General features: G+C 48.7%; 1 protein-coding gene across 1 annotated transcript in view; it reads left to right on the forward strand.

Moving 5' to 3' along the window:
- The first annotated feature begins 210 nt into the window (after positions 1-210).
- Positions 211-11,375, forward strand: part of LOC139761099 (corticotropin-releasing factor receptor 2-like) — a 32,617-nt gene continuing 21,452 nt past the window's right edge. The window contains exons 1-4 of the mRNA XM_071684983.1: positions 211-1,376; positions 3,746-4,294; positions 8,898-9,060; positions 10,588-10,761. Of these exons, the coding sequence (XP_071541084.1) occupies positions 1,338-1,376; positions 3,746-4,294; positions 8,898-9,060; positions 10,588-10,761 (925 nt within the window). The 5' untranslated portion in view covers positions 211-1,337. The remainder of the gene's footprint in view (positions 1,377-3,745; positions 4,295-8,897; positions 9,061-10,587; positions 10,762-11,375) is intronic.

Genomic DNA, 11,375 nt, shown 5'->3' on the forward strand with positions numbered 1-11,375 from the left:
ACACACACACACACACAGAAGGTCACTATGGACGACACACACACACACACACACACACACACACACACACACACACACACACACAGAAGGTCACTATGGACCACACACACACACACACACACACACACACACACACACACACACACACACACACACACATACAGAAGGTCACTATGGACGACACACACACACACACACACACACACACACAGAAGGTCAGTATAGACGAATATTGAATAACACGATAAGGGTGATAATCCCCCCACACACACATTTCTTATCGTTTCTTCTCAGACAGGATAATCCAACTTATCGGCGATGAATTATCATTTATCGCTTTATCAGAAGGATTACGAAGGCGTCACCTCCGTTATGAACAGCCAAATGTGTATAGTGTGTGTGTGTGTGTGTGTGTTCGTGGTGGCTTCTGCTTGGGAGGAATGTGGTAACAGTGACGAGGCAGCGTAACGCTGGATGTGGTAACAGTGACGAGGCAGCGTGACGCTGGATGTGGCAACAGTGACGAGGCAGCGTAACGCTGGATGTGGTAACAGTGACGAGGCAGCGTGACGCTGGATGTGGTAACAGTGACGAGGCAGCGTGACGCTGGATGTGGTAACAGTGACGAGGCAGCGTAACGCTGGATGTGGTAACAGTGACGAGGCAGCGTAACGCTGGATGTGGTAACAGTGACGAGGCAGCGTGACGCTGGATGTGGCAACAGTGACGAGGCAGCGTGACGGTGGATGTGGTAACAGTGACGAGGCAGCGTGACGCTGGATGTGGCAACAGTGACGAGGCAGCGTGACGCTGGATGTGGTAACAGTGACGAGGCAGCGTAACGCTGGATGTGGTAACAGTGACGAGGCAGCGTAACGCTGGATGTGGCAACAGTGACGAGGCAGCGTAACGCTGGATGTGGTAACAGTGACGAGGCAGCGTGACGGTGGATGTGGTAACAGTGACGAGGCAGCGTGACGCTGGATGTGGTAACAGAGACGAGGCAGCGTGACGGTGGATGTGGCAACAGTGACGAGGCAGCGTAACGCTGGATGTGACGCAGTAACACAAAGGGTGTGTAACAAGAAGCGTTACGGTGTCACACTGACGACGATGTGACACGCCGGAGGTTCTGGTGTCACAATTACAAGGGCGTGTGACACCTGCAAGTCACACATAGTAACACGAAAGTAAGCGACTTAAGTCGGAAGATTGGTAACACACGTAACGCCACCAACAGAAGTCGAAGGAACAGTAACAGTAATACTAACAGACGTAACGGTAACGCAAGCAGGAGTAACGGTTACGTAACAGGAGCAGTGGCAAGTTAAGCTGTGATGGCAGTACGGAGAGGCCTGTGGCCAGTGACGTGGGCGGTAAGTAACGTCACATACCTCTGACTTACCGACCCCTACTGGTACTTACTGACACTTACTGGTACTTACTGACACTCCCTAGTACTTACCGACTACTACTGGTACTTACTGACCCTTACTGGTACTTACTGACACTTACTGGTACTTAATAACACTTACTGGTACTTATGACTCTTACAGGTACTTACTGACACTCCCTAGTACTTACTGACACTTATTGGTACTTAATGACTCTTACAGGTACTTACTGACACTTATTGGTACTTAATGACTCTTACAGGTACTTACTGACACTCCCTAGTACTTACTGACACTTACTGGTACTTATGACTCTTACAGGTACTTACTGACACTCTCTAGTACTTACTGACACTTACTGGTACTTAATGACTCTTACAGGTACTTACTGACACTCTCTAGTACTTACTGACACTTACTGGTACTTAATGACTCTTACAGGTACTTACTGACACTCCCTAGTACTTACTGACACTAACAGGTACTTACTGGTACTTACTGACACTGCTGCTTACTGACCCTTACGGGTACTTACTGACCCTTACTGGTACTTACAGACACTTACTGGTACCTACTGACCCTTATAGGTACTTACTGACCCCCGCTGGTACTTACTGGCCCTTACAGGTACTTACTGACACTTATTGGTACTTACTGACCCCTACTGGTACTTACTGGCCCTTACAGATACTGACACTTATTGGTACTTACTGACACTTACTGGTACTTACTGACCCTTACTGACACTTACAGGTACTTACAGACACTTACAGATCTTTACTGGTACTTACTGACCCTTACAGATACTTACTGACACTCCCTAGTACTTACTGATACAGGTACTTACCAGTAGGAACGCTGACAAGGAGTGGCACTTACTGTCATCCTTCAACCACACGGTATTCAACCAGACCTGGTCGAACGAAAGATAAATGAGTCAGTCTACTATTTATCTATTTAGAGTTATTTACTCACCTAATTATCATCATAACTGATAGATAACGAAAATTATTAGCGAAAGATAAATGAGTCAGTCTACTATTTATCTATTTAGGGTTATTTACTCACCTAATTATCATCATAACTGATAGATAACAAAAATTATTAACGAAAGATAAATGAGTCAGTCTACTATTTATCTATTTAGGGTTATTTACTCACCTAATTATTATCATAACTGATAGATAACGAAAATTATTAGCGAAAGATAGATAAGTCAGTCTACTATTTATCTATTTAGGGTTATTTACTCACCTAATTATCATCATAACTGATAGATAACGAAAATTATTAACGAAAGATAAATGAGTCAGTCTACTATTTATCTATTTAGGGTTATTTACTTACCTAATTATCATCATAACTGATAGATAACGAAAATTATTAACGAAAGATAAATGAGTCAGTCTACTATTTATCTATTTAGGGTTATTTACTCACCTAATTATCATCATAACTGATAGATAACGAAAATTATTAACGAAAGATAAATGAGTCAGTCTACTATTTATCTATTTAGGGTTATTTACTCACCTAATTATCATCATAACTGATACATAACGAAAATTATTAGCGAAAGATAAATGAGTCAGTCTACTATTTATCTATTTAGGGTTATTTACTCACCTAATTATCATCATAACTGATAGATAACGAAAATTATTAACGAAAGATAAATGAGTCAGTCTACTATTTATCTATTTAGGGTTATTTACTCACCTAATTATCATCATAACTGATAGATAACGAAAATTATTAACGAAAGATAAATGAGTCAGTCTACTATTTATCTATTTAGGGTTATTTACTTACCTAATTATCATCATAACTGATAGATAACGAAAATTATTAGCGAAAGATAAATGAGTCAGTCTACTATTTATCTATTTAGGGTTATTTACTCACCTAATTATCATCATAACTGATAGATAACGAAAATTATTAACGAAAGATAAATGAGTCAGTCTACTATTTATCTATTTAGGGTTATTTACTCACCTAATTATCATCATAACTGATAGATAACGAAAATTATTAGCGAAAGAAAAATGAGTCAGTCTACTATTTATCTATTTAGAGTTATTTACTCACCTAATTATCATCATAACTGATAGATAACGAAAATTATTAACGAAAGATAAATGAGTCAGTCTACTATTTATCTATTTAGAGTTATTTACTCACCTAATTATCATCATAACTGATAGATAACGAAAATTATTAACGAAAGATAAATGAGTCAGACGAGACTATCTTTTAATTTATTTATTTTCTCCTTTTTTGAAGTCCATCATGAGATGGAAGTGAAGATTGGACTCGGTGTATCACATTCCTTCGTTGTATTTCTCCAGCTGCTCCTCTGCTGGTCGATCTCGGGCGGGAGATCGACCACCACGCCGTCAGGTGGGTCTTCGCCTCCGTCAGGTGGGTCTTCGCCTCTGTCAGATGGGTCTTCGCCTCCGTCAGGTGGGTCTTCGCCTCCGTCAGGTGGGTCTTCCCCTTCGTCAGGCGGGTCTTCACCTCCGTCAGGTGGGTCTTCCCCTTCGTCAGGTGGGTCTTCACCTCCGTCAGGTGGGTCTTCGTCGCCTCCGCCAGCGCCAGCCACTTCAGTGAACCTGGTGGATACCACATCATCGCCCGCTCCTCCTGTGGCGACTTCTCGCCACCGACCGCGCCAGCCGGAGGGCAGCGCCTCCCGGGGGGCGTACCCGGCTTGTCGCATGGGCTACGTCGTCATGGACTACCTGCCGACAGAGGGCGGCTACTACCAGCACCAGACCTGCTACTGGTGCTATCACTTCGTGCCTGCGCACAGGAGGAAGCACAACCTGGAGGTGGTGCGCAAGGTCGTCAACTTCCCACACGCCAAGCCAAGAGTCGACCATAAGTTCCGAGTCCAAGTGAGTTCTAAGATCTCTTTACGTTGTGTTTATATCTCTGGATTTATATAGTTTATATCTCTGGATTTATATAGTTTATATCTCTGGATTTATATAGTTTATATCTCTGGATTTATATAGTTTATATCTCTGGATTTATATAGTTTATATCTCTGGAATTATGTAGTTTATATCTCTGGATTTCTATAGTTTATGTCTCTGGATTTATATAGTTTATATCTCTGGATTTATATAGTTTATATCTCTGGAATTATGTAGTTTATATCTCTGGATTTCTATAGTTTATGTCTCTGGATTTATATAGTTTATATCTCTGGATTTATATAGTTTATATCTCTGGAATTATGTAGTTTATATCTCTGGATTTGTATAGTTTATGTCTATGGATTTATATAGTTTATATCTCTGGATTTATATAGTTTATATCTCTGGATTTATATAGTTTATATCTGGAATTATGTAGTTTATATCTCTGGATTTGTATAGTTTATGTCTATGGATTTATATAGTTTATATCTCTGGATTTATATAGTTTATATCTCTGGATTTATATAGTTTATATCTCTGGAATTATGTAGTTTATATCTCTGGATTTATATAGTTATATCTCTGGATCTATATAGTTTTTAGGATGACGGTTTATTTAATCTCTTCACGTTCTGTTTATATCTCTGGATTTGTATAGTATATATCTAGATGTGAGAGACGCTGGTTATACACAGTGTGTGTGTGAGTCTCGGGGTTGTGAGAGACGCTGGTTATACACAGTGTGTGTGTGAGTCTCGGGGTTGTGAGAGACGCTGGTTATACACAGTGTGTGTGAGTCTGGTGGTTGTGAGAGATGCTGGTTATACACAGTGTGTGTGAGTCTGGTGGTTGTGAGAGACGCTGGTTATACACAGTGTGTGTGTGAGTCTCGGGGTTGTGAGAGACGCTGGTTATACACAGTGTGTGTGTGAGTCTGGTGGTTGTGAGAGACGCTGGTTATACACAGTGTGTGTATGAGTCTCGGGGTTGTGAGAGACGCTGGTTATACACAGTGTGTGTGTGAGTCTGGTGGTTGTGAGAGACGCTGGTTATACACAGTGTGTGTGTGAGTCTCGGGGTTGTGAGAGACGCTGGTTATACACAGTGTGTGTGAGTCTGGTGGTTGTGAGAGACGCTGGTTATACACAGTGTGTGTGTGTGAGTCTGGTGGTTGTGAGAGACGCTGGTTATACACAGTGTGTGTGTGAGTCTGGTGGTTGTGAGAGACGCTGGTTATACACAGTGTGTGTGTGAGTCTGGTGGTTGTGAGAGACGCTGGTTATACACAGTGTGTGTGTGAGTCTGGTGGTTGTGAGAGACGCTGGTTATACACAGTGTGTGTGTGTGAGTCTGGTGGTTGTGAGAGACGCTGGTTATACACAGTGTGTGTGTGAGTCTGGTGGTTGTGAGAGACGCTGGTTATACACAGTGTGTGTGTGAGTCTCGGGGTTGTGAGAGACGCTGGTTATACACAGTGTGTGTGTGAGTCTCGGGGTTGTGAGAGACGCTGGTTATACACAGTGTGTGTGTGAGTCTGGTGGTTGTGAGAGACGCTGGTTATACACAGTGTGTGTGAGTCTGGTGGTTGTGAGAGACGCTGGTTATACACAGTGTGTGTGTGAGTCTGGTGGTTGTGAGAGACGCTGGTTATACACAGTGTGTGTGTGAGTCTCGGGGTTGTGAGAGACGCTGGTTATACACAGTGTGTGTGTGAGTCTCGGGGTTGTGAGAGACGCTGGTTATACACAGTGTGTGTGAGTCTGGTGGTTGTGAGAGACGCTGGTTATACACAGTGTGTGTGAGTCTGGTGGTTGTGAGAGACGCTGGTTATACACAGTGTGTGTGTGTGAGTCTGGTGGTTGTGAGAGACGCTGGTTATACACAGTGTGCGTGTGTGAGTCTGGTGGTTGTGAGAGACGCTGGTTATACACAGTGTGTGTGTGAGTCTGGTGGTTGTGAGAGACGCTGGTTATACACAGTGTGTGTGTGTGAGTCTGGTGGTTGTGAGAGACGCTGGTTATACACAGTGTGTGTGTGAGTCTCGGGGTTGTGAGAGACGCTGGTTATACACAGTGTGTGTGTGAGTCTCGGGGTTGTGAGAGACGCTGGTTATACACAGTGTGTGTGAGTCTGGTGGTTGTGAGAGACGCTGGTTATACACAGTGTGTGTGAGTCTGGTGGTTGTGAGAGACGCTGGTTATACACAGTGTGTGTGTGTGAGTCTGGTGGTTGTGAGAGACGCTGGTTATACACAGTGTGTGTGAGTCTGGTGGTTGTGAGAGACGCTGGTTATACACAGTGTGTGTGTGAGTCTCGGGGTTGTGAGAGACGCTGGTTATACACAGTGTGCGTGTGTGAGTCTGGTGGTTGTGAGAGACGCTGGTTATACACAGTGTGTGTGTGTGAGTCTGGTGGTTGTGAGAGACGCTGGTTATACACAGTGTGTGTGAGTCTGGTGGTTGTGAGAGACGCTGGTTATACACAGTGTGTGTGTGAGTCTCGGGGTTGTGAGAGACGCTGGTTATACACAGTGTGTGTGAGTCTGGTGGTTGTGAGAGACGCTGGTTATACACAGTGTGTGTGTGAGTCTCGGGGTTGTGAGAGACGCTGGTTATACACAGTGTGCGTGTGTGAGTCTGGTGGTTGTGAGAGACGCTGGTTATACACAGTGTGCGTGTGTGAGTCTGGTGGTTGTGAGAGACGCTGGTTATACACAGTGTGTGTGTGAGTCTGGTGGTTGTGAGAGACGCTGGTTATACACAGTGTGTGTGTGAGTCTCGTGCGTGGCTTCTGGCGCCCCGCCCCGCCCCGCCCCGCCCCGCGAGCTTTCTGAAGGAGGACGTAAGAGTCTCCACCTCGATCTTTCCTGCTGGGGGTGAGGTGGGCGTGGGAGGGAAGTGGGCGTGGGAAGTGGGCGTGGTAGTGTAGGTACGACCTGGGCGCCCTCTGCTGTGGGGTCAGTGAGAGAGAGAGAGAGAGAGAGAGAGAGAGAGAGAGAGAGAGAGAGAGAGAGAGAGAGAGAGAGAGAGAGAGAGGACCTCGCTACTTGGCTGATCCCCCTGGGGGAGTGACGACCCCTCCCCCCAAGTATGGACCCCCATGGCTGACCCCCTGGGGGAGTAACGACCCCCCCCCAGTATGTACCCCCATGGCTGACCCCCTGGGGGAGTAACGACCCCCCACCCCAGTATGTACCCCCATGGCTGACCCCCTGGGGGAGTAACGACCCTTCCCCCAGTATGTACCCCCATGGCTAACCCCCTGGGGGAGTAACGACCCTTCCCCAGTATGTACCCCCATGGCTAACCCCCCTGGGGGAGTAACGACCCTTCCCCAGTATGTACCCCCATGGCTGACCCCCTGGGGGAGTAACGACCCTTCCCCAGTATGTACCCCCATGGCTGACCCCCTGGGGGGAGTAACGACCCTTCCCCCAGTATGTACCCCCATGGCTAACCCCCTGGGGGAGTAACGACCCTTCCCCCAGTATGTACCCCCATGGCTAACCCCCTGGGGGAGTAACGACCCTTCCCCAGTATGTACCCCCATGGCTGACCCCCTGGGGGAGTAACGACCCTTCCCCAGTATGTACCCCCATGGCTGACCCCCTGGGGGAGTAACGACCCTTCCCCCAGTATGTACCCCCATGGCTAACCCCCTGGGGGAGTAACGACCCTTCCCCCAGTATGTACCCCCATGGCTAACCCCCTGGGGGAGTAACGACCCTTCCCCAGTATGTACCCCCATGGCTAACCCCCTGGGGGAGTAACGACCCTTCCCCAGTATGTACCCCCATGGCTGACCCCCTGGGGGAGTAACGACCCTTCCCCCAGTATGTACCCCCATGGCTAACCCCCCTGGGGGAGTAACGACCCTTCCCCCAGTATGTACCCCCATGGCTAACCCCCTGGGGGAGTAACGACCCTTCCCAGTATGTACCCCCATGGCTGATCCCCCTGGGGGAGTAACGACCCTTCCCCCAGTATGTACCCCATGGCTGATCCCCTGGGGGAGTAACGACCCTTCCCCCAGTATGGACCCCCATGGCTGATCCCCCTGGGGGAGTAACGACCCTTCCCCCAGTATGTACCCCATGGCTGATCCCCCTGGGGGAGTAACGACCCTTCCCCCAGTATGTACCCCCATGGCTGATCCCCTGGGGGAGTAACGACCCTTCCCCCAGTATGTACCCCCATGGCTGATCCCCCTGGGGGAGTAACGACCCTTCCCCCAGTATGTACCCCCATGTCTGATCCCCTGGGGGAGTAACGACCCTTCCCCCTGTATGTACCCCATGGCTGATCCCCCTGGGGGAGTAACGACCCTTCCCCCAGTATGTACCCACATAGCTAACCCCCCTGGGGGAGTAACGACCCTTCCCCCAGTATGTACCCCCATGGCTAACCCCCTGGGGGAGTAACGACCCTTCCCCCAGTATATACCCCATGTCTGATCCCCTGGGGGAGTAACGACCCTTCCCCAGTATGTACCCCATGGCTGATCCCCTGGGGGAGTAACGACCCTTCCCCAGTATGTACCCCCATGGCTAACCCCCCAGGGTTTACCCCATCAACAGAACGAGACGTACCACTTCGACCCGGAGGACGTGGAGGCGTGGGGCTTCGTGGTGGAGGCCATGGTGGACGACTTGGAGGCCAGCAAGCTGGAGTCGTGTTGCAGGGATGCCCTCCACTGCTGCACCACCTCGCTCACCCACGACCACGACCACCCTCCACCAGGTCAGGCTCTGTGTGTCTCCCTGTGTCTGTGTGGCTGTGTGTGTCTGTGTGTGTGGCTGTGTGTGTGTTGTGGCTGTGTGTGTCTGTGTGTGTGTGTGTGTGTGGCTGTGTGTGTGTGTGTGTGTGTGTGGCTGTGTGTGTGGCTGTGTGAGTGTGTGTGTGTGTGTGTGTCTGTGTGGCTGTGTGTGAGTGTTTGTCTGTGTGGCTGTGTGTGTGTGTGTGTGGCTGTGTGTGTATGTGTGGCTGTGTGTGTGTGTGTGTGTGTGTGTGTGTGGCTGTGTGTGTCTGTGTCTGTGTGTGTGTGTCTGTGTGGCTGTGTGTGTGTGTGTGGCTGTGTGTGTGTTGTGGCTGTGTGTGTCTGTGTGTGTTGTGTGTGTGTGTGTGTCTGTGTGGCTGTGTGTGAGTGTTTGTCTGTGTGGCTGTGTGTGTGTGTGTGTGTGTGGCTGTGTGTGTATGTGTGGCTGTGTGTGTGTGTGTGTGTGTGTGTGTGTGTGTGTGTGTGTGTGTGTGTGTGGCTGTGTGTGTCTGTGTCTGTGTGTGTGTGTCTGTGTGGCTGTGTGTGTGTGTGTGTGGCTGTGTGTGTGTGTGTGTGTGTGTGGCTGTGTGTGTCTGTGTGGCTGTGTGTGTGTGTGTGTGGCTGTGTGTGTGTGTGTGTGTGTGTGGCTGTGTGTGTCTGTGTGGCTGTGTGTGTCTGTGTGGCTGTGTGTGTGTGTGTGTGTGTGTGTGTGTGTGTGTGTGTGTGTGTGTGTCTGTGTCTGTGTGGCTGTGTGTGTGTGTGTGTGTGTGTGTGTGTGTGTGTGTGTGTCTGTGTGTGTCTGTGTGTGTCTGTGTGTGTCTGTGTGGCTGTGTGTGTGTGTGTGTGTGTGTGTGTGTGTGTGTGTCTGTGTGGCTGTGTGTGTGTGTGTGTGTGTGTCTGTGTGGCTGTGTGCGTGTGTGTGTGGCTGTGTGTCTGTGTGGCTGTGTGTGTGTGTGTCTGTGTCTGTGTGGCTGTGTGTGTGTGTGTGTGTGTGTGTGTGTGTGTGTGGCTGTGTGTGTCTGTGTGGCTGTGTGTGTCTGTGTGGATGTGTGTGTGTCTGTGTGGCTGTGTGTGTGGCTGTGTGTGTCTGTGTGGCTGTGTGTGTGTCTGTGTGGCTGTGTGTGTGTCTGTGTGGCTGTGTGTGTGGCTGTGTGGCTGTGTGTGTGGCTGTGTGTGTCTGTGTGTGTCTGTGTCTGTGTGGCTGTGTGTGTGTGTGTGTGTGTGTGTGTGTGTGTGTGTGTGTGTGTGTGTGTCTGTCTGTCTGTCTGTCTGTCTGTCTGTCTGTCTGCCGAGCACATGACGTCACTGTTCACCATTCCTTCCTCTGACGTCACTGGACGAGGTCAGTGATGGGTGGAGGTCGTCCTCCCACCCAGGAGTGGACGAGGTCAGTGATGGGTGGAGGTCGTCCTCCCACCCAGGAGTGGACGAGGTCAGTGATGGGTGGTTCTCTCTCTCTCTCACAGGAGTGGACGAGGTGAGTGATGGGTGGAGGTCGTCCTCCCACTCAGGAGTGGACGAGGTGAGTGATGGGTGGAGGTCGTCCTCCCACCCAGGAGATGGGTCGGGAGGCCATTGTCCACACACCTGGGATGGGTGGCTGTGCTTCCCCATCACCCGTGCCGGGTCAACCATCACCTTCACCTGCCCATCCCACGCCTATAAGGGCCTACCCGACTGCTCACGTCAGTACACAGTGAAGTTCTTCATACCCATTCCCTTCGTCAGGTAGATGTACCTTCGTCAGGTAGATGTACCTTCGTCAGGTAGATGTACCTTCGTCAGGTAGATGTGGGTGTAGATGTAGATCAGGTAGATGTGGGTGTCAGGTAGATGTGGGTGTAGATGTAGATCAGGTAGATGTGGGTGTCAGGTAGATGTGGGTGTAGATGTAGATCAGGTAGATGTGGGTGTAGATGTAGATCAGGTAGATGTGGGTGTAGATGTAGATCAGGTAGATGTGGGTGTCAGGTAGATGTGGGTGTAGATGTAGATCAGGTAGATGTGGGTGTCAGGTAGATGTGGGTGTAGATGTAGATCAGGTAGATGTGGGTGTAGATGTAGATCAGGTAGATGTGGGTGTAGATGTAGATCAGGTAGATGTGGGTGTAGATGTAGATCAGGTAGATGTGGGTGTAGATGTAGATCAGGTAGATGTGGGTGTAGATGTAGATCAGGTAGATGTGGGTGTAGATGTAGATCAGGTAGATGTGGGTGTAGATGTAGATCAGGTAGATGTGGGTGTAGATGTAGATCAGGTAGATGTGGGTGTAGATGTAGATCAGGTAGATGTGGGTGT

This window comes from Panulirus ornatus, chromosome 39, assembly GCF_036320965.1.
Source record: "Panulirus ornatus isolate Po-2019 chromosome 39, ASM3632096v1, whole genome shotgun sequence".
In the NCBI taxonomy this organism is placed as follows: Eukaryota; Metazoa; Arthropoda; class Malacostraca; order Decapoda; family Palinuridae; genus Panulirus; species Panulirus ornatus.